Source organism: Wolffia australiana, chromosome 15 (genome assembly GCF_029677425.1).
Source record: "Wolffia australiana isolate 7733 chromosome 15, ASM2967742v1".
NCBI classification, from domain to species: Eukaryota; Viridiplantae; Streptophyta; class Magnoliopsida; order Alismatales; family Araceae; genus Wolffia; species Wolffia australiana.
In genome coordinates this window covers 13,442,982-13,467,263 of record NC_135849.1, presented here as the reverse complement: position 1 = coordinate 13,467,263, position 24,282 = coordinate 13,442,982, and the positions used below count along the sequence as shown (strand labels likewise).

Here is a 24,282-nt window from a genome sequence, read left to right as displayed (position 1 = left end):
TTTTTTATCAACTTTTCATTTATCATTTCACTTACTTACGTCCCCATTATCTCATCTCTATCTTTATAATCAGACCGTTCATACATTCAATCACTATAGTACCTGTCGCACCATCCACCTTATTCCCGTAACACTTCGCGTAATTCTTCTTATATTTCCTCGATATCACTATCTCACCGATTCTATTCTCGTATTTATCTCTTCTCATACCGACAATCACTATACTGTGAAAATTAAATCCTTAATCATCGTTCCTTGTAGAGATGATCTGTACTCATCACTAACTAAATATTCTTAAGTATAGTTAAATATAATTTTTATTGAATAATCTCAATTACCAAAGACAAAATTAAAACCCTTAAAATTGAGATTATCAACGGGCCACGGTGCAGATTTGGCATCAGGTGGGGAGGGGGGGGGGAAGAGATTTCGTGATGGGACGGAGTGGCAGCTTTGGTACCGGGCAATGGCGGAAAGGCCTGGCGGCGATGGCAATCCTGACCGGACTAGCGACGGTAGTATTTTAGATGTTTTATATTTTATATGTATTTTTTATAGATTTTTATAATCAATTTTGGGACTTAAGGGGTCAATTTAGTCGAACACTCGAGGGTGTTTGACCAAATGCCCTATAGGAGGGTCGAAATAAGATATTTATATAGTTCACTTAGCTATTGAATGATTTTTATATATTATATTTAGACTAGGAAATGAGGATAACAGGGTACTTCTGTCGAACGTCCATGAGGTGTTTGACAGAATGCCCGTACTAAGTTGGAGTGAAATAGATGTATGTTTTTTTTATATTTTATAAGGTAAAGAAGTACGAACCTAGGAAAATTGTAAAAATTATGCAATGCGTATTGGGTGTTTGATAAAATGCCTCATAGAGGTTGCGATGATAAAACTCGAAGAAAATTCGATCAATCTCAGATCGTGAATAAAATCATGCATTCAGAGTGTATATAAACATAAAATTCAACCCAAGAAAATCATGAAGAACCTTGTTCGCCCTGATTTGAAAAGAAGGGGTGGCGGCGCTGATCGCCACCACCGAGCTTCGGATTAGGGGTCCCCTTTCTCTTCTCCTCCGTCCCGGTGCGCATCCAAGCTTCTCCAATCCTCTCTCTCTCTATTCTCTCTCAGTATCTGTCTTTCTCTCTCCCTGTTCTCTCTCAATATCACTGTTTCTCTCTCAATTGTCTCTCAATATCACTCTTTCTCTCTCAATGGTCTCTCAATATCACTGTTTGTCTCTCAATTTTCTCTCAATATCACCGTTTCTCTCTCTACTCTCTCTCACTATCACTGTTTCTCTCTATTCTCTCTCACTATCACTGTTTCTCTCTCTATTCGCTCTCAGTATCTGTCTTTCTCTCTCTATTCTCTCTCGATCTCTGTATTTCCCTCTCTATTCTCTCTCAGTCTCTGTATTTCTCCCTCTATTCTTTCTCAATCTCTGTATTTCTCTCTCTATTCTCTCTCAATCTCTTTATTTCTCCCTCTATTCTCTCTCAATCTCCGTATTGCTCCCTCTATTCTCTCTCAATATCTGTATTTCTCTCTATCCTCTCTCAAATATCACTGTTTCTCTCTCTATTCTCTAGCAGTCTGTATTTCTCTCTATCCTCTCTCAATATCACTGTTTCTCTCTCTCTCTCTCTATCCTCTCTCAATATCACCCTTTCTCTCTCTGTTTTCTCTCTCAATTTCTATGTTTCTCTCTCTCTCTCTCTCCCTCTTTCTCGCGCGAGTCTCTCGTTCTCTTTATCTCTCTCTACATCTCTCTCTCTCTCTCTTCCTCTTTCTCGCTGCGAGTCTCTCGTTCTCTTTATCTCTCTCTACATCTCTCTCTCTCTCTCTCTATATATATATATTTTTTCTCTCTAAATATACTGATATATCCCCCCGTCTGTCTCTCCGGCTCTATCTTACTGGTCGTTTGGCACAAATATCTGTCCGTCTAATTGGCCGTGCAGTATAAATACCGGGGGGGGGGTGTAAGATCAGTCCAGTTCCATTGCCAAATTTCAAGCAGAAGGGGGGAAAATGGACCGGCGGGGAGGCAGCGGCGGATGAAGCGGCGGAGAAGATGCAGAGAGGAAGCCAGCACTTGACCTACGTGCGATCTTCTCGGTTCGCAGTTCGAATCAGAGAATCCTTCATCCCGACGGGGCGAAATTTCTCAAATCCCGATCCTCTGCACCGCCAAAATCACTCGTTCTTCTGCGGTCGAAGTTCTTCGCTTAGAGGAGATAATCAGGAATTCGCGCCGGTTGTTTCGTCGGAGGATGAGGCCAGTCCGCGCTCCAAACCGGCAGCTGTTTCCGGTAATGGATTTGGTTTTCACTTCTCCGGTCGCCACGCCTTCTTTGTTCGGCAATCGCAGGAGATTGCGGCGTTTTCTCGGCGGATTGGAGATCCGTTTGCGCGAAGTATGGCCTCTCTCGACCTTGATATTTTGATCCGTGATTTGATTCGGTTCTGGTTTTATCTCCTGATTGCAGATTACTCGCTTCGTGTTGCGAAGGTCAAGAAGGCCGTGATCGAGGATGAGTTCAGGTTATTCCTTGTCTTTTTCTCTTTTAATATTGTACTTTGAAGAACTCGAAATCTTCTGCGAATTGTTAGAAATGTTCTGCTGTTTTCAATGTTTGTATCGCGGTTGATGGTTTTGCAGCCAACGCGCAGTCACTATCGCTTTGTGGTGCAACTTCCTCGTGTTTTCTTTGAAATTTGGCGTTTGGTTAGTGACTTCTAGTCATGTAATGCTGGCAGAGATGGTGCATTCGATCGCCGACTTTGCAAATCAGGTAAATTATCTCGGAAGATCTCTTTTTTCTGGCTCTTACTTCTTTTTCCTTTAACATTACGAACTTCTGAAGTGTATTGTTAATGCCTACTTCATCAATCGGCTATTTTTAGGCGCTTCTAGCTTATGGTCTCAGTAGCTCAAGGCGCGCGCCAGATGCCATGCACCCGTCAGTTTATCTATCCTAAATTTTCTCTTCTGAAATTTCCAAGATTTTATTTCGTTATAAAACATTTACTTCTTGGGAATCCTTTGGTAGGTCTTTTAATTTTGGCTAATTCAGTGTTTTTTATAATTGTATTCACATATTTTTGCTCAGGTATGGTTATTCCAAAGAACGATTTGTCTGGTCGCTGATATCAGCGGTCGGAATCTTTTGCTTGGGTTCGGGTGCCACGATTGTGCACGGAGTGCAGAATTTGTGGAGCGCTGAGGTATTTTGTAGTGATCTATCTTCAAATAATTAGCAAATTAAGTCAGTAATAATTTTTTCTCATTTTTTAAAATTCAGATGTTAATGTAATCAATTAATTTATGAACAGCAACCGGAAAACATGCATTATGCTGCTTTAGTAATTGGGGGTTCGTTTCTAATTGAAGGTATCACTATTTCCCTTTTAGAGTCTGATCCGTTCCTTGTCCCTTTATTGAAATTATCTTTTAATTAAGAATCACTTGTTAGGGGCCTCGTTGATTGTTGCGGTAAATGCTGTCAAGAAAGGCGCTGAGGCAGAAGGCATGACAGTTTGGGATTACATTTGGCGTGGTCATGATCCCACTTCTGTGGCTGTCATGACAGAGGTTGGCTTTCTGATTTAAGTGGCATCACTTTGATTCTTATTATTATTATTTTCATTTTTCTTGATATTTTTATCTTCTCTTGGCCTGTTCTTCAGGATGGCGCTGCAGTTACGGGCTTGGCTATTGCAGCCGCATCTCTAGTCGCTGTTAATACCACCGGAAATCCGATGTATGATCCAATCGGTTCAATTATTGTGGGAAATCTACTCGGGATGGTTTGTAGATTTTCTTGTTTCTCATGTTTTGAAAAAAAATTATAGTATGTTTTATTTCTCTTTTGGTTTTGTTTCTCTTGGTTAAAATATTTTGCCTTTGCAGGTTGCCATTTTCCTTATCCAGAGAAATCGACATGCGTTGATTGGTAGGGCAATCGATGATCATGATATGGAGAGTGTACTTGAGTTCCTCAGATCCGATCCGGTAAAGCTCATCTTTCTTCTTATTCTAGGCTCATGCCAAACGTTCTTTCTCCTCTCTTTTGATTTTCTCTCTCTCCCCTTCGCTCTCTGCCTCACATTTTCTCTCTCCCTCTCTCTACCTCTCATATTCTCTTTCTCCCTTTCGCTCTCTACCTCACATTTTCTCTCTCCTCTCCCTCTCTCTACCTCTCATATTCTCTTTCTCCCTTTCGCTCTATGTCTCTCTGCCTCTCATTTTGTCTCATTCTATTTCGTTTGTACCCTTTCTACCTCATTCTCTATCTCTTCCTCTAATTTTCACTCTTTACTTCCCACACTCTCTCTTCGGCCCTTTCCCTCTCTCTCTCTCTATCTTTTTTTCTCTCTTCCGTTCTCGCTATCTCCCTGTGTCCCTCTCACTGCCTCTCATTCTCTCGAACCCAATCGCTCTCTTGCTACCTCTCATACTCTCAATGTCACCTTTACTTGCTCTATCTCTCTCTGCCGTACATTATCTCCCTACCTCTTATTCTCTCTTCCCTCGCTTCATCTCTCTCTACCTCTCGTTCTCTTCCCCACTCTCTCTCTATCTTTCATTTTCTCTCCCTCCCGTTATCTGTCTCATTTTTCTCTCTCTACCTCTCATTCTCTCGCTCTTCCCTTCCCTTTATTTCTCTCTCTAACTTATTTTCTTGCTTTCCCCCTCCCTCTTTATTTCTCTCTAAGTCATTCTCTCACTTTCCCCCCTCCATCTTTATTTCTCTCTACCTCTACCTCTCACACTCACTTCTCCCCCCCACAATCCCTCATTCTCTCTACTTCTCATTTGTTTTCTCCCTCCACTCACTGCAGGTTGTAGATTCTTTGTATGACTGCAAAAGCGAGGTGATTGGACCAGGATTTTTCAGATTTAAGGCAGAAATAGGTATTCCGCTGATTTTCTCCCTTCAGTATTGGTCATTATGTTTTTTCAAAAAAAAGTATCGGTCATTATACTGTAATATATATATTTTTCATACGTGGATATTCGTTAGAAAATTCTCTTATCCCTGCAATATTCGTATACCAAGCTGAATTCCTGGTGATGAATCCTCATTTATTTCTAATTTGATCAGATTTCAACGGTGTGGTCGTTGTACAAAATTATCTCAAGAGGACTGGGCGGGAGCAATGGGCTGCCAAGGTTTTTATCTCTACACCAATTAATTATATCACCTATGCATAAGAAGTTATGCATAAGAAATTATGAAAACATTTATTGCCCTTAGCGTACCCATTTTTCTGCTGCAGTTCAGAGATGCTGCAAGAGACGGGGATGACGCAGCCCTGCATAAGACGATGGCATCTTATGGTATCCCCCTGGGCCATAAAAGCATATGGATAGGAAATATTGTAATAATGACTATTTGACCTCTTATTTGTTTTAATTTACACACTGTGCTTGTCTGTGGCTTTGGAAATGAAGGCGAGGAGCTGGTGGAGGCCCTTGGCAGCGAAGTGGACAGGCTGGAGAGAGAGATTCAGAAGATTGTGCCCGGTATTCGCCATGTGGATATTGAAGCCCACGATCCCAGGAGCACATCGCCATGATCAAAGGTTCTGTTCAATTCTTTTTATTTTGATTCTCCTAGTTTGTCTGGTCAGTTTGTCTGGTCAACTTGTCTTCTCGTAGAGCAAATACATCAAAACAAAGATTATTTAAATGTAGAATGGCCAATTTTCAGTGCTGATATGATAATTATGTCAGAGTCCAGACAAAATCTCATGTTATGGGCCATAGAAGAAACCAATGTTCTGTTAGTGTTGTATTATAGTATTCATTATTCTCTCGATCAGCCCACATGTCTCTCTACATCCATCTATCCCATTCTCTAAACATCCCATGAACAATCTCCATGTGCCTCCTCGATAGCATATTAAGGAGGCCCCCTTTGGTATCCTGGGAGATTAAGATTGATGGTTCGGTGTTTTTTGTAGCCGTGACGAGCTTGTTTAGTTTAAGGAATTTGAAATATACTTAAAAGTGATTGATTTCCAAGACTGGACATCTAATTTCGCTGCAAAATAGATTTTGTGCTTTTCACGTTTGTAGTGTTATGTAAAATCTCTGTCCCTCAATCATATTTCAGACCATGGATGTGTGAGCTCAAGCCATACTTCAACTAGACCATAAACCTGGAAACGCGTCGTATAAATTTTGGCTACGGAAATAATTTTAAAAGATGTGTTGGACTGGTCTAGATCGAGGATATCTTTCTAAATGATAACCTACCAACAAAGACCAAAGAAACATGTGAGTAGGTTAAAGGAACACATAAACCTTTTTTTATCACTTTGGTTGGGGGAATTGATATTATTCTTTCATCTTCTTCTCCAGATCAGCAAATTTAGCCTGCTACTCTGTTAACCTAAAACCCTTAAAAATAATGAAAGCAAAAAAAACTGATGCACTACGCCAGCCAACAATACATTAAGGCATGATTCGAGGATGGAATACAAAGAGGGGGGAAGATAGGAAATCAACTTTCAAATTTGAATTTATGGAATTCAAAAATATCTGTGATTTTGACGTTGTAAAAAAAATGGTAAGTTGAGCCTTTTCTCCTCAAATATTTGTCCTCCTATTGTGATCGAGGTCATGGCTTAGGCTTCTGCTAATCTCCCATTGCATCTAGAATCTAGAATTTAGTATGCTATTTACCAAAATCCTACATGTCAATAAAATCCAAGGAAGAAGTAAGAATAATACATTTGATTCAAGAGAAACAAGTGGGGTTACGCTCAAAAACCAATATGTGACAATATGTGCTCATTTTTTAAACCTGTATCCTGATATCAGACATCAGATATCATTCTCTAGATACCGATTTTTTGTACTGATTTTGATATTTGATATCGGGATATCAGATTTCAAAATTGGATATCAGATTCAATATCTGGCATCATCATCCGCCACGTCAGGGGGTCTACGATATCCATCTCAATATCCGATATTGGAAGGATACTCGATATTGTTCCAATAACCAATCTCATGTATCTGAAACTGCCCCAATTTTATCTGGATACTGGACATTGGTTGGATGATATCGGATATTGTACAGATATCTGATGGGTGTACACTAGTTGTATCTCCCAATTGGCAATGACAAATCCATAGTTGTTAGTTCTCAATGGTTGTTGTAAGTGCAACTTCGCGATGTGCCCACCTTCTCACTTGTGGTTGGAACTGGTCGTAGAGGCCTTTCTAGATCCTAGCTAACCCATGCTTCGAGTATGGTACTTTGTGACAAAGAAAGGAAACAACTCCATTAAAAATGTATGCATAAGAGGACAGCTGACCAATATGTGGTATGGATAGCAAATTGAGACAATATTGGAATGTGGAAAATAGGAGTAATTAACCCCATATGTGCAACCTCAATGCTCCCATTACCACCCTTTGATAGTTGGGTACCAACTGAGGCTCAATTTTTTTACTAATAGGGCCATAGTTCATAGGTTTAAAATGAACTCTAGATGAAGTCTTAAGGTTAGTTTTTCTAGAGTTGAGGACACATAAGATATAATTATATGATAACGCTCCAGTAAGGGAATAACAGATAGAATTACCTAAGTGTACAAGGGAAGTGGACCCAATAATGTATGTCATTAAGTTCAGAAGTCTCTTGAGCTGAAGCTCCTCTATGTTGAAACTAAAATTCTGTGATTGAGGTCCATTATTAATAAACATAGTATAGTGAGATCCTTCTTTTATTAGACTACCCCAGTCTCATGTGATCGCTTGGTTTGTGGCCCAAATAGGATGGCCATGTAACTTCCAGAATGTCTCCTCTGTGTGGTGTGAAAGACCACAATGACTGCACCAGAGATGATCCTTATAGTTCCCACATGGGGGTTTTGGTTGTGATCCAACACAAGTGCCACCACCAGATTGAAATTATTTTCCTGGTGTTGTCCAGACTGAATATGTGATGTGGTTTAACTTGACATGATGTCCTATTAGGAATATGATGATTTTTCCTTTTTAGGAGTTGACCTCTTCAACTTTATCTTTACAGACTTGAACCACTCTATCATCAAATTGTAGTTTATTTTCCCGGTTGAACAGTAGAGCTCAAGTGGAGTCAAGATCTGGTCTCAGCCCCTTTAGATAGATAGACCCTATAAAAAGGAATATAACTACAATATATTGAGTTGTTAAAGGGTGGTTGATAAAAGTTAATCTCCTTCCATAATGCCTGAAGCTCATTAGCACAAGTCAAACCAGTCCAATGGTCCTGCATAAGCCACATACATCAATCAACAAGGTTTAAAATGCATGAATAGGCATCAAGTAACGCTTCTGAATTGCACCCTACACATCATTTAAATTCAAAATCCATATAATCTTGACCTTGATCCAACGTCATATAGTCTAATAACCAAGTAAATTGGATATGTTCTTTTCAATGCTACTTCTGATATAATTTCTGCAATGCGAAATGTTGAAGATCTATAAGACAATAATCACTGCAGCTTAAATACGAACTGCACATACTTTTTCCATAGATGCATGATATGACATGTAAATATGGGGTGATGTATATTGACAGGGAGGGGAGTGTAGCACTTTTCTCCTAAGTGAAGTTGTACAACATTGTGACCAGCATTCATCACCTAAGTTGACTCTTCTTTTTTTATTAAATCAACAAGCTATAAATTGAATCTAATAACAAATAAATATAATAAAGATGGAAAAATGAGGGAGATGAGTATTCAATATTCAATTAGTAGAATCCGATACTCAATTAGTAAGATCAGATACTCACACTGTTTCCCACAAGCATAATCTTTTTCTTCTAAGTCTATCATAGTTGAAGGGTAGTGTCAACAGTATATTAAAGTTAAAGTCAAGACATTGTTAACTGAACTCTCTGCCAATGGAAACACGTCTGGCATTATCTTCTTAAAAAATCACTGTCCTAACCAGTTGTCAGGGTGGCAGCGTGAAATGAACTGCTTTTCACTAACAGAAAATATTATCTATGAAGGAAAAACTAATGAGGATGGTGTCTGATAGTACCCCGCTCAAAGCTGCAGAAATTGTCCGGAATCTCAAATGACAAGTCTGCAGGCCAAAGAGTTGGCAAGGATTATGGTGTCTTCAGTTGCACTGCTGGCCAATACCCACATCAAATAAGCTAGCGTCCATGATTCAAAAAAGATGGTATTAGCTGTCAAGTTAACATACCCGTATGGTTTAGCAATTGTCTATGATCACATCACAGGAGGCCTGACAGTAGACAAAGAAGTGATCAAAGAAAGGTTTGTAGTATGTCACAGTGACAGAAGTTATGATAAATTGGCAACATGATGATGATCTGACGAATGATGGGGGGCCTGGAAGAACAGCATGATAGGGTGTCACATCTCGATGATGGTGCTGGTCAGTTTTCCACTTAAAAAGTTCTCTTAGTCTCTTTCTCTCTCTCTCCCTCTCTCTCTCTCTCCCTCTCTAGCTATCTCCTTCCTCTTCCTCTCCCACTCTCTCTCACTCTCGAGCTATTCAGAGGTTAAAGTAAGGTTGCATATGAGTGATATGTGCTACATTATAACACATTACATACCCTATTATAATTTTGATCCTATAAATTTAAAAAATCATTTGTAGAAGAAGTTTATTCTTATAATCTGGTGGATATTATCCAAGTAAATTGATCAAATAGTTCATTTATTATAATAAAATAGTTTGATCCACGTGAGTGTATGTGATTCAAAGTCATAATTAGCATGGTGTTAGTGCCCAACATCCCATATTTTGACAAAATTAGATGATAAAAATATTGTGGTTATGTCTTCACTTAAAGATATACTTTTAATTTATCATCACACAAGTTTCTACAGACCAAAATTATAAACATTGGTATTTTCTCATCTCCCTTTTTTTTTTTCCATTGCCACAACATCTTAGTCTATTATCAAATAAACATTGATGCTGTTTCAGTGTAACACTTCATCAATGATATTGATGAAGTATAAGGTAAATATGATGTTTTTGTGAAACATTCCTTTGCCATAATCAGTGTCAATGTGTGACTTAAAAAAGATGAGAGTGATGCCTGAAACATTTAACCAGTTATATGTTTGAGGAATCACTCAGCCCCAATCCAGTTTATAATTTCATATAGTGCGGAATATTGGTTTAAACCATTTTACATGGATTTTTTCGCTTGAAGAAGCACTTCATGTAAGTAATTTGTTTAAATAATTGTTACTATGGTACATAATATGAAAGAGATCTAACAATGTGGAAATAAAATTTATACAATTTATTTGCAAATAGAAAACATAAAACACCATAAAATGGAATTTTCAAATAATAATGTATTTAGATTAAATCATGAAATGAAATTGTTTTAAATAGAACACAATATTATATTTATTTAATAAATATTATAAGACTCACGATGTGGAAATAAAATTTAGAAATATATATGACATATAAAGATGGGAAGAAAAACTTGTATGTTCCACATATTTTATACAATATATTTTATATTTATAACATATATTTTATATTTATCCAACCTATTATTAAATATTAATAGCATGCCCCACAGCATTGCACAACTTTTTTTAGTTTTATCACATTATTTTCACCCTTAGTTAGTTTTATCAAGTATATCACATTATTTTCAGATAGAGTAAGACTGCCTCAATGTTCGTTACTTTTACTTGGTTTCACTATTACATGAGTTGAGACTTGTGACAATTAATGTGTGGTTTAGTATGATCTAAAAATTATATAAGAAATAATCTTATCATATTATTCTAAAACATTAAAAATAATTCTAAAATGATAAATTCGTATTAACTATAAACACCTCTTATCAAATAAAAATCAACTCAAATTAGAATTATAGAGGGAATTATCAAAGCAAAGAAAGAGTCTAGCTTCTGATTTATTTTAGTCAATAGCATGCCTGCAATAATTACACGTTATTTCTTCATATGGTATGCCTATATATCAAAATGATCTTTATTTCTTAATGTTATATCTTTCAATCAAAGTTTTCTCTAAAACTCTACATCTTACGCATTTTTTAAAAAATTAAAATTAACATAGTTATTTGCAAATGATCTACGCTGATAAATTAAAAACCCTACATGAATATAGGTTAAGATCTATTTGGATAATGAAATATATAAATTTTTTTATTAAAATATATAATTATGTCTTTTAATCTTAAAGCTAGTAAATTTCATATTTTTATCTCAAACTAATTATTGATTAAAATTATATTTTTAAAAAATACTCAAAATATAGAAAACTACTCGAAATAGTTGTCACCAAAAGGTCGCAATATCAAGTATATAAAGCATTAATTCATATGATCATAATATTACTTCTTTTTCATATATATATGTACTGGATAAGTAATTATGAACATGATTTAATTTTATCAGAGAAAAATAAGTAGAAGTCAAGTGACATGGTTAGTTTTTCATACTGGTTCAGGCTAAATCCTAGGTCCACGATTTAAAAATGGATCCTTCCCCCTTTGTGTTTCTCACTCATATAGTAGTCCAAAGATGAAAAAAGAAATTATTATTATTTCTGATATATATTTAAAAGGTTTAGAAATTTCAATAGTGTCTGTCTAGATTTTATATGGTTCATTCTGGTTGGCTAAGAAAATAAATATCCAAAAAATTTCAATTAACTCATAATATTCTTTTATCCACAGCTATCTTCCCTTAAGGTGTTTCCCAATGACCAACCATGGATAGTGTTATCCCTCTGCATGAAAAATGAGGGTTCAGGTTTGATTTCATTTTGACTATGAAAACATGCAATCCACAATATTAATTTCATACAATATTGCATTTATATGTGCACTAAAATGACTATAATCGCATGTTTTAATAGTCAAAATGAAATAAATTTGTCTTTAGTATATTTTCCTGATTCTTACTTGTATTTCTCGATTTATGTAGAAATTATTGAGTGGAGAACATGAAAAGAATGCTCTAAAACTGCTATCGGTGGTTTTTTCAGGCATAAATCTCCAGTTTGAGTAATTGTATTGGTATTTTAACTTGTTTGGAAAGAATTGAGGATGTTTCTGAGAATTTTCAGGTGAAATAGGAGTGGAAGAACATGTATCCAAATATTTCTAAGACCAGTGTCAAAATAAAATTGCACAAAAGTGGAGAGGTTTTTATGAAAATTTTGTGGAGCGAGATAACACCAAAAGCATCAAACGCCTTAGATTGCTCCAGATTCAAACCTTTAAATCTGAAGATATAACAATTAGATTGAGCTCAATTTTTATGGCTATTTCTTTATTGTATGCTCTTTCCATCCGTGTGAATGGATTGATCAGTAGAGTTCTAAAGTAAATAAAATTAAGGAAGACCTAGGGGAAAAAGGGGAATCATCTCACCCCCTTACCCTACCTATAAATTCCTAATTTTCTCTCTCTTTTTCATTCTTCTATGCTTTATCATAGTATGCACTCAGTGGGAACTCTCCTAGGATCAAATTTTATCATGATATTGTACTTTATTTTTAGTTTCTTTCTTCATTGATCTTGATTTGTGTTCTTCTAAATTACCTTGGTTAGGATGAAATATACTAATCCTTGTCTTGATTGAAGAAGTAATTTAGCTAATGATCATATTCTATAATCAGATATAAAAATATCCTAAAATTAGATAGTTTATCTGTCCCTTACTTCCTGCTAAATCTCTACATTCTTCACCAACCATTATTTCTGAAAATCCCTTTAAATACTCTTCTTATTTCATTACACTTCTTATTCAATATCTTCTCTGGAGGACTAGGTTGAATGAAGCGAGGAACTTTATTCTATTCATATTCTCTCATCTCTCCTACGTCCCTCTTCTTGGTTCTTTTCCCTCAATTGATCTCTTAGGATCTAGCATTTTATTTAGAAAGGAAATCAATAGAAATCATCCATATTTAATTTTGGAGACCTGATCTTCCCTGAAGATCATGTCTAATCAATATTAAATATATTGAAACTTCATTCAAAATATCTTGAATTAAATCCTTGAAGTCAAATTCCCAATCGAGGACTCCTTTACTTATCATTTGCATCCTAATGTTGAGGGTTCATTATAAATATTATTGTAAAAGTTTATTACAAATAATATTAATTAACCTAGTGAATTACAATAAAAATTCTGCTTATGAAGGTTCTGTCAAAATAAATCATAATTCGATCTAGCTCATTCCGAATTTATAGGATGCAGTTTTTGTTTCAGGATTTTTTAATCTTAACCGAGTTATTTCTGATTGGCTCAAGTAAGTTATAAAAAAAATTCAAGAAAACATAATATTAATAAATGTCACCAATATTTAAAATAAACATTAATGAAGCAAGAAAAGTTATTTTAAAAAATGATATCAAGGTACATCTTAGATATAAAACTCATTCTGTGTTGTTGGTCTCAAACAACAGAAACTGGTGCATCCTGAAATATCAATATAAATGGGATAAGGTTAGTTGTATAAAGGGTTCATAAAGTTGATGGATAAAGATCAAATGTCAGCTTTGTATCATATCTTCTTTGAAGTAAATCCCTGGAGTCAAGATCACTCTTATCCCTTTTCAAAGAAGACACTATTACTTTCTTGCACTCACTTGATTTTTTGGGTGATACCTCTACAAAATTCACAAGATCGCATGCTGTCATAATACATATTTTTTAAAGAATGTTTGATTTACACGGAGTCTATCATTGTGCACAGGAAAAATGGGTAATACTCAAATAAATCCATCTATCTTATAATAGATCTATGGCATCGATTTTTTGTGTTTTGAGGTCTTTCTATAATTCTGTAACTTATATCTAGTCTCACTCTCATGAGTCATTTGGGTGCTAACCCTCTCCTGCAACCCATTGATGCCTATGACCCATTAAGTGTTAGGTTTTGGTGGGTATGACCAATGATACAGGGAAAACTCATTGAGAGAAAGATATAAATTAACTGTAACAGAAATTTAAAATTGAATCAGACCTCCAATGGTTACCAACTATCATGAAAAAAATTTGCAATCCATTTTGCTTAATGAGTCGTCACAAGCCTGATAATCCATGTAGTCCTCAACTCATTCATCTCGAAGCATTCAGTTATACAAGGGCTACAATCACTTCAGGATGATGATAACACGTGAATTCATGTAGTAACATCATGCGATTACATTTCATTATGTGTATTATTTTAATGTGCATGTTATATACTTCATGTTTAAATCAAGTTTATGACGATTGCTTAATTTTGATGACTTCACTCAGTTTCATGGGGTGAACATACATTGATGAGAAAATTTTAAGACAAAATAATTTAAACATGTGACAATCATTGGAGGATAATCCAATGACTGGCACTTCTTTGAATTTGCCATTTTCATGATTTCATGCAAGTGCATACCATGGAGTAGGCGTCATACCATGATTATATTTGAATGGAGGGGAGAATTGCATGCCATGTGATCACATCTTTCATCACTGCTGGAGACATGGAACTCTAAGAGCCTAAAAAAGTATCATGGAGGAGAAGATACAACCAATGCTTGAGAGAAAATCCAAGTTTATATAAACAGTTTAGTTCCTCATTCTGTCATGTTTGAATCTCTTTAGTAGGAGAAATATTCAAATATAAAATCATATTTGAAGGATTCTCAAGAAGGACATCGAAATATCCAAAAGGCATGACACCGTCTAGTCGTAAATTTTATGATGAGTATTTCCAATCTAGTAGCCATTAGTCTGGTGATACAAAGGAAAAATGGTGGGTGTTCTTAAGGGAAAAAAATTATTTAAATTCATTAATATGAATCCCTTGATGGAATTATACTAAAATGTCAATCAAGCTTTTTCATGTCAGGATTGTGTATATATTGAAGGTGCCTTGTATATGGATTGTTGTACTTTCACTCTGATGTATGAGTTCCTAATAGTGTAACTCAAAATAGTCAGCTCGGGTACGGAAAGAAATTCACGAATCAATATTGTATCATCCACCATCGGGATTGATGAAAATAAATGCAGTTCGCAAGCCAATCACAAATTCCATATCTCGTTGCATGCTCATTAATTGAACATATTCATTATAGTGCACATGTGATACTATAATAAATATTCCATGAGTAAATGCTATGACTTAGTGAATTATGATGAGATTCTAATAAGGAGATCACTAGTCTTTTATCATGTGTTCTAAATATTCCTATTTCAAGGATACACGAGAAGGACACCAAAATATAATAGAATATCACTATCTTGCCTCACTCATATAATGAGTATGGCTGTTACCATAACCATTAGTGTGGAGACCCTAAGGATAGATAAGGGGTGCTCATTAGTGGAAATAATTCACTAATTAATCTGTACAAATCCTTGACTGGTACTATACCAAAGTGTTAATCAGGTTGATTAATGTCACGGTTGTGTAAGTGGTCCTTAGCCTTGAGACACCAAAGACATTTTGTGGATGGATAATTGTACTTTGACTATGACCTATGTATCCCTAATCATGGGATTCCATATAGTCTTAGTTTGGGTGCATCAAGAAGTTTACAAAGATAATTAATTAGTCAAGATGGGATCATCAACCCTCGGTATAAGAGGAAACAACTCAAGGAAGACGTGGTGATGAAGTCCTCGGTCAAGGCAGTAAAATATCAGAGAAGAGTTCTCTGATGATTTCTGAATGTATCAGTACTAAATCGGAGGACCGATTAATGTTTCACAGTTGACCATACCGTAAGTCATCGTAAGAGTATGAGGTAAAGCTTGGCACCCTACGTGTTGGAGACAACCTATTGATTGGGTTAAATGGAGCAGATGTTATTTAATCTAAAGTTAATCAATATGGAAGGCCAATAAAAGTTATTGGGCCGTTCGAGTTGTTAACTAGACTGATACATGGACCTAGAGGGTCACACACGAATGGTCTTTTGGAGGTTGGCAGATATATTTAAGTTTTGTGGATTTTATGAAAATACCCACTTATTATAAATAGGGAAAGGCTCTAAACAAAATTCGCCCATGCCAGAATTGTTCAAGGGTCTTCCCCGTCTTCTCCTTTCTCCCCACACTTCCTTTACATTCCCGATGCAATTAGGACAACATAATGATGATGACGGAGATTGAACAAGGCTCGTCAATGTGAAGGAGGAGATTTTACGTACTCAGGATTGCATAGATACGTCTACAGGCTGCACACTTGAGAAGCTTGACTCGTCTTGCTCTGAGATCTAAGAAATCATGAATGCGATCAGTGCACAGGTTCCTCATTTCATGTTTTATTGATGATGTTTGGTTTTGTTTACATGTATTTCACTATGTGGAATTCTTGTCTTCATCCTCATCTTGGCCATTAGAACCCAATAGGGATAAGAGGGGACAACTCAATGCTGAATTTAGTGAAGTTCAAGGCCAAAGTTGTGGAACATGCTAGAAGAGTTCTTTAATGATTTTTCAACATATCAGTACTAACTTAGATGATTGATTAGGGTTTGAAAATGGACTACATCTTAAGTCACCTTAGTTGAATCATGAAGATGAGGGACCATACATACTTGGTTATCTATTCATGAGAGAGTCAATATACTCATTTGTATCTTCTTGAGCACAAGAGTAGTTTTTCACCCTACACGATAGAAAATGAACCTATAAATTGGGTTAAATTAATCTGTGAATAAATTAATTTATGTGGTGATATATATAATTAATCGGGTTTTAAAATAATGATTATTCGGCCACTATAATTGTTAAATGGGCCTATAGGATCGCACATGTATGATATTTTCGACATCATAGTATATACTTAAAATTTAAGGGTTTTATGAAATTTTTTATTAACTGAAAATAGATGAAGGTCAGAAATAAAATTCATCCACATGAGACTCTAGAATTATTTAGGTATGGTTAACCATTAAACCCTTGCCAGTCACTCAAATTAGTATTGATGTGCAACATAGACTATTTATGAATATCTTCTCCAATATCCCCACTGCCTTAACAAAAGATTTAATCTCTCCCCCTTGAGTCAATCTCTTCATATCTCGAGGGCTAAAAATGCCTTCTTGACCACCCAATATACTTATTGCAATATCTGAGCTAAGAATTGTCAGTTTCTTATGATTAGAGACTTATACGTCTTAGTAAGTGGATATTCATCGATTAACAAGATATCCCAGGTCTCTCAAGTGAACGGAAAATTCATACAATCGAGACATGAATCAACATGATTGATGTACAAATATAATACCATTCTAGGATTCTTAAGGATAAATTTAATGAAACTTTTCCTTAAAGAGCATCTACTGTATGCGCTCAGTCGCTCCGCCAAAAGATCAGTCATATTAATTGTAGGATCATATTGTGTTATTCTTTCTAGATAGTTCGATGTCCATCTCAAATGCATGTTTAGGAAACAGTGATTAATCTATTGTGATATCATCATAATTTTTTAATACATGATACATAGTAAAGGACTGAATTATCAAAATTACTCCATACTAATCATGAATGCATATTCATTTTAGCAAACTCAAATAGTACATGAAAGTGTGATTTTCTTGACAGCCTCCATCAAAGTCAACTCAATATTCAACTTCAGTTTTAGTGACTCCTTTTCTTTCTTGTTTCATTCATTTTTATGTTTTGAAGCTAAAGACCTGGGAAAAATGTGAAGGTCAGTAATGGAATGAAGGTTTTAGGAAGCATTAATAAACAGATTTTATCACATAAAAATCATTTGAAATTAGTTAGGATATTTATTTTCAAGTATAAGTTTTATATTGGTTAGCTTTCTCAACAGCATTATATTTATTCAACCATGATCCATGTTTTTATGTTGAAAAGAAGGTCAATACATTCTTAATCATTTGATATTCTTCCTCGTCATCTTATCTATTTTATTACTACTTCTAAATTATTTGTACTGATTTTACTAAATGTAATATTCATCTTGAATAATCCTTCCCCTGTGAGAATACACTTCTTAGTCATTGTGATACTCAGTATCAAAAGCTTAATTTTAATTACACGAATATATTGCATATCTCATTTGAAAAAACAGAACTATTTTCTTGAAAATTGGGCTGAATAGGTAATCTCCTCCCTCTTTCAATTTATAGATCCAGCAACATGGTTGGACAACTCCAAGAAGTTGATTTAATTAAAAAAATCTCTATTCTCATCCTCTTCAGTGCCATCACCTTGTTTGGTGAGGGTTTTGTCTCATCTAGGTATTTAACGCGATGATTGGTTCCGATTCTTCATTGTCAATTACGATTGACAGCTCTCATCTGACCAAGTGTCACCGTAGGAAAAAGACAAAATAGAAGAATAATAGTATATTTTTAGAGATCTTATTCAATAACTATGTTGCAGCTGACGTGCCGACGTGTCATCATGCACCATGTCAGTGCGTTTTCATTTTAAGCCAATAAAGTAATGACAACATTCACCACATGTACACGTGGTGCCATCTATTACAGGGCACGTCGGTGCAGACTAGTCGAAGAAAAAGAAAATATAAGTATTTTCTCCTCGGTCTCTGTGCAACATTTATTACAAAAGAAGCATCCCTTATTTTGTATTGTGCTACGTCACCCTGGGTCAGAAAAGGTAAAATCAAATAATCAATATTTACATGCCATTAATGCATCGCTAATCGCGATGAGATACTAGTTTAGATAAATGATTGGCTGACACCAATTATTATCCCAAATCATGGGTTGGTGGTTGTTCGATGAATCCAATGACGACACATGGGGTTGAAAAACTAAAAAGGTTCAAAATGTTCTAAAATTCATATAAAAGCCCACAAATTATAAATAAATAAGTATTTTGACTTAAGAAAAGTAATATATTTTGAAATTTTATAACAAAAAATTCTACAAAATTATATTTTTCCTGAAATTGATGTCAAAAAATCCCTAAAAACATAGAATGCATAAAATTCAGAATCCCATGTTAAAAATAAATTCAATCATTTTAAGCATGATAACATGCATATAAAATTAATGTAGTGCAAATAATGATGTAAATATGGTCAGATTTAGCTATTAAAGATGTATGTTAGCAACATGGCAGCCAGAAATAGTCAAACTTAAAGGCTTGATATTTGAGGATCTAGAAGGTAAAAAAAATTTAAATTTGGGGGTAGCGTCATCTTTTTCCATACATTTGGATCTATAAGATGAGCCCCCAATGTTTTAAAAGACATCATTGAACACATTGTAAGAAAGTGAGGTTTCTGAAGATCCATCAAGGCTTCTTGGTGTCCTAAGTGTTTGAAGGATGACAATGGGGAAGTGGGAAGACTGATCTGCATCAGGAAATCACCTTGATATGTGTGGAACATATGGATCTTAGGTTAGTCTTTTGCCTTAAATTTATGATTCTTCAACACATCACTTAATTAGTTCCATGTCATTCATATCATTTCACTATCATCACCATTACTCTCACATCATATCCATCATATCATTTTCTTCTCTTCTCCATCAAAATAAAAAAAAGTAAAATAAACTCCATTATCTTATCCTCCATATCACTTTCTCTTATCAAGTATCTATTCCTATCATCACTTTCTCCCACATCATTGTTTATCTCTTTTTCCTTGCACTGTCATTTGATCTATCTACGTTTTCCCTCTTCTTCTTCTTCATCTCATCCTTAATATCAGGTTATTATCACCATATCATCTCACCATCATCATCTTATCACTCCCTCTTATGCTATACATATCCCTTCTCATCCTCTCAAAATCACTATCCTGAGATAGTTATTTCCTTAGGATCCATTCGCTGAGGAGATGATATGCAGTCATCCACTATGTATAATTATAACATGAATAATGGTTTATAGATTTTATATTAAATTTGAAATCAACGACGCATTAAACCTTAATTCTGAGTTTATCAATGGGTTAAAATAATTTATAAGGTTATTATTCACTTAAGTTAAATGCATAAAATAATGATCAATTACATATAAATGGATTCTATGAATGCATGTTTGATAACATGCATATTTAGTACTTTTAATGTGATCATATTTACATTTCTATTTTCATTAAATCAATCATATTTGCATGTTATCAACCATAAAATGATAAAATATATTTTTAGAATGATTTTCTGAATTTATGCATTTTATGCCTTTTTTGGAGATTTTTCTAAGAATAGAATTTAATAGAATATAATTTTCTTGACATTAAATTTGGAAAGATATGATCTTTTGAAGTCAAAATATATAGCTATTTGTATTTTTTGGCTTTTATTTTATTAAATATTAATTGTAGAAGATTTTGTAGCCTTTATTTTATCTCGTGCTGCCATTCGATTCGTCGAACGTCGACGAATCCTAGCTATCTGTGATGATTGTAGACAGCCAATCATTTTGCCAGGCAATCATGGCTTTGCGATTCACAAATCGATGATTGCCATAATGACTAACACATTAATTTTGGATTTTTCTGAGGCAGGAGCGACGTGGACCCATAAAAGAGGGGACCTTTTTATGCTATAAATGTACAAGGACCGAGGCAGAAAATGATAAAATTAAAAACATTTCCTCTTTATTTATTTGAACTAGCGGTGATGACGTGGTCGCGCGAAATGGCGCCACGTGTACACGTGGGTCGCGGGGGAATACGTGGTGTGCACGTGTCTGCCACTTGGTGGATGAAAAGTAAAAAAAAGTGGACGTGGCACGTGCTGACATGCCGCCACATCAGCTCGAGAAAGAATAAAAAGTAATTTTGTCTTTTTTGTTTTTTTCTCTTTTTGCCTTTTTCAAAAACATGTACACGTGGCGTGGAAGACGAGAAGTCTTAGCGCAGAACATGAGAAATCTGAGTGCGGAAGACGAGGAGATGCAGAAACTTTAAACAACGTGACTGTTTAACCAAAGATGGAAAACGAGGAAGCGGATGATGAGGGGAGAAAAAATCAGGGGCTAGGATTGCTCCAACTTCAAACTGCCATATCTTTTGATCTAAAACTCCGATTGAGCTGAAATTTTTAGAACTGCTTTGTCTTTCCCTCCTCTTTCATTCATACCCTGTGATATATAAATAGAGGCCTAGATCATTGTGATATTCATCTTAAAATTGCTTCCTACTTATGTGGGCTGATTGAAAGATAGTGAGTTTTAAGATATATCAAGTTTATTCTTGGTGTACTGGGTGTGTGCGGAGAAGCCTTGGAGAAGTAGGGGAGCTTACCGGCACTTAAAAATCGTCGTGATCCTGGTGAAACGTAAGGATCTAAGGTAAGCGTGTTCGCCTTAAGTTGCTCTTTTCCCAATACTATCGTTAGCTTAATTAGGGTTTCTCATTCTCTTTCCACTATTATTTCACTCCCTTGTGTAAACCTATCTCGTCTATATCTTTTCCATCACACCATTCTTACATTCAGTCACTATCATATTCTTTGCACTCTCTATCACATCTGCATATCGTTACACATAATTCTATGTTCACTTCCTCTTTTCTCGCTCATTTAAGTTTAATTTTAGCTATACACAACATAGTACTCGATATCACTATCTCGCCTACCTAGTATTTATCTTTTCTCTTACCGTTAAGAATTAAATCCTTAATCATTGTTCCTTGTGGAGATGATCCGTACTCATCACTAACTAAATATTCTTAAGTAAGTGCAGTTAAATATAGTTTTATTGAATAATCTCAATTACCAATGACGAACTAAAACCCCGAAATTTGATATTATCAATGTTATTGTTGAGTATTTAGAAAAAAATCATAATTAAGAATTAGTATATTAATAGGATAAAAAGTATTAATTTGGGAAATTTCAGGGAGTTGTATGTTAACATTAATAAAGATGAATCAAGAGAGGCTGAATATGCTTTAGACAAAGAATTTTGGATGCATTTAGGTAATCAATAATAAATAATATATTCAATCTGATTGAGTTTAAGGTATCACATAAATTGATGATATATTGAGATCTTAATTTCATATTTTTGAAGCACAAAATGAATATGCGATTCTGACATAGAGAAACAGGTATGCATGGTTTTGAGTGATTTGAGATAGTATTAGAAGATTATGTGTTTGATTCATCTTCAGGAATTCAGGTGGAAATTATGTGTGAGAAAGTTGGGCATAAATTGGGTATTTGAGATAATCGGTGTTAAGTAAGAGTGAATTTGTCTAAGATAATAAGAATTGGAATATGGCTTGTAAAAGAGTGAATTAAATGATGACATAAGGAAAGCGAGATTAGAAATCAGAATATTTGCACCAACTAGCTTTCTGTAGATCTGAATTTCAAGGAAAAGGTTGAGCAAAACCATTATATTAAGGAGCATGTTGAACAAAAAGTAAGGAGAGGCCTTGATAAGTGGAGGAGGATAAGAATTATGATCCAATACATGGAAGCCAATGAGGGAGAGGTAAAATATATGGATCTCAAATATTCTATATGTACCTTGATTTTCAACTGATCATTTATTTGTGATAAAGATCTTGTATTGATTTTTTTTTAAAGGACTAGTAGGTGCTAGGATTTTAGGAAATGATTATTAGCAGATTAAAAATTACTCTATATCATTTACTCTATTAAAATGAATCTAAGTACCTAACCTACCCCCTTTTAGTATTATTGGCTTATTGTCAATTACGAGTGTCATGCACTGTATTATTAAAACATATAAAAAAACTATGTAATTATTATTTTATAATTAATTATTATCATTTTCATTGAATTTGAATGATGATCAGAAATATATGATTTTATAACATTAGGGAGATTTACGGCTTTAATTCAGTGCTTTAAAAACTTATCATTCAGTAAAAAATTTCATATGAGGAAAAGGTAATAATAACATAAACATTATCACGTAGCATAAGATGCAATATCTTGATCTTTGATTCCTGAGATGATAGGATGTAGATCCATATAATTGGGGAGAAAAGATAATATAATTTTATATTTATCAGAATTTATTTTAAATTTATATACTTTATTATAATTTTATATAATTTTCTAGTCAGACATAATTACTGCATTTCAGTCAAATATTTCATTGTAAATTGCTAAACATAAATAATATACATAACTTTCAGATAAACTACACAATTATAATGGCATATTATGAAGTGAACTTTTCATTTTTGATAATCTTATACTTGAATTAATATGATATTATTAATCTTAGATTTCAGAACATATTTAATTATTTCTACTGAGATAATGTGTTTAATCCGAGTCCCTTAATAAAAGGACCTTTAATGGATGCTTTGAATATCATCTTAGTACTTTAAAGATTCTAAGGTAAACACAAATGTTGGATTTTAATCTAGATATGAATCATACTTTTATTGTGAAATAAAACTGATCTCATTTTTAAATCTAAATTAGATAATATCGCGAGTTGTTTTAAAAAATAAATTAATTTTTTTTGGTTCTCTAACCACCCACAAAAAGGCAACACATAATTGTGCGTAATGGGAGACCATACTCTGAAAAGTTCAGAAAGTGAATTGATAAGATATAGTGTAAGTCCGTATGTGGTTATCCTCCTCAATCACCGCAGGAATATAAGCCATTCAGGTATTTCTTCATTCACATATTGTGAATTGACTTTGTGTCTTCTCCAGCTTGCACGCTCACCCTTGGAGCCTTCTGTAAAGAAAAGAGTTTAGTAATAAGAGCATGTCCAGATCAGTCAGTTAGTTTCCTTGCTATTTATTCATCTTAGCTCATCATAGATGTGAATAGTTAATCAAATATAAATTATTGGCTACAATGAAGGGGTAATCATGAATTTGTTGAGGATGTGTTAAAAGTAATCAATTCATTATTTTGGAATCCAAGGAATTAAACGTGTCTGGAATCCATGTCCAAAATATTCATATTTGACTTGATGAATGACAAATTCATGTGGGTGGAAATTTACTTTTATTCAGATGGATATGGTCCGTACTGTCTTGGAATCAGATGTCTGTCTTGGATTCATTACCCAACAATCCATATTTGATTTGATCAATAAAATCATGTGGGTCCAAATTTTCTTTTATTTAACGAGATGAAGTGTATTGATTATCTTGGATTCCTGGGAATAAAATGTCTGTATTGGAATCTGCGGCCATCAATTTATATTGGGTTTTACCAATAACAAAATCATGTGGGTATAAATTTACTTCTATTCAATGAGACGATCTGTATTGATTATCATGAATTCCAAGGAATTAAAATTCTGTCATGGAATCGA

At 34.6% G+C, this 24,282-nt stretch overlaps 1 protein-coding gene across 1 annotated transcript; it reads left to right on the top strand.

Moving 5' to 3' along the window:
- The first annotated feature begins 434 nt into the window (after positions 1-434).
- Positions 435-5,743, top strand: LOC144712678 (Cation efflux family protein). The gene is made up of 14 exons (XM_078586939.1): positions 435-515; positions 2,006-2,435; positions 2,508-2,562; positions 2,681-2,813; positions 2,926-2,981; positions 3,132-3,246; positions 3,355-3,412; positions 3,495-3,613; positions 3,709-3,828; positions 3,932-4,033; positions 4,864-4,936; positions 5,127-5,194; positions 5,302-5,362; positions 5,477-5,743. The coding sequence occupies exons 1-14, from the start codon at positions 435-437 to the stop codon at positions 5,599-5,601; spliced, it is 1,596 nt and encodes a 531-aa protein (XP_078443065.1). The 3' UTR covers positions 5,602-5,743.
- The last annotated feature ends 18,539 nt before the right edge of the window (positions 5,744-24,282 follow it).

Excerpts from the sequence above, each read along its gene's own strand:
- LOC144712678 (XM_078586939.1), top strand. The coding sequence starts at position 435 with ATGGGACGGAGTGGCAGCTTTGGTACCGGGCAATGGCGGAAAGGCCTG. Across the intron at positions 2,982-3,131 it reads GCGCCAGATGCCATGCACCC|GTATGGTTATTCCAAAGAAC; the intron begins GTCAGTTTATCT and ends ATTTTTGCTCAG. Across the intron at positions 5,363-5,476 it reads TAAGACGATGGCATCTTATG|GCGAGGAGCTGGTGGAGGCC; the intron begins GTATCCCCCTGG and ends TTGGAAATGAAG.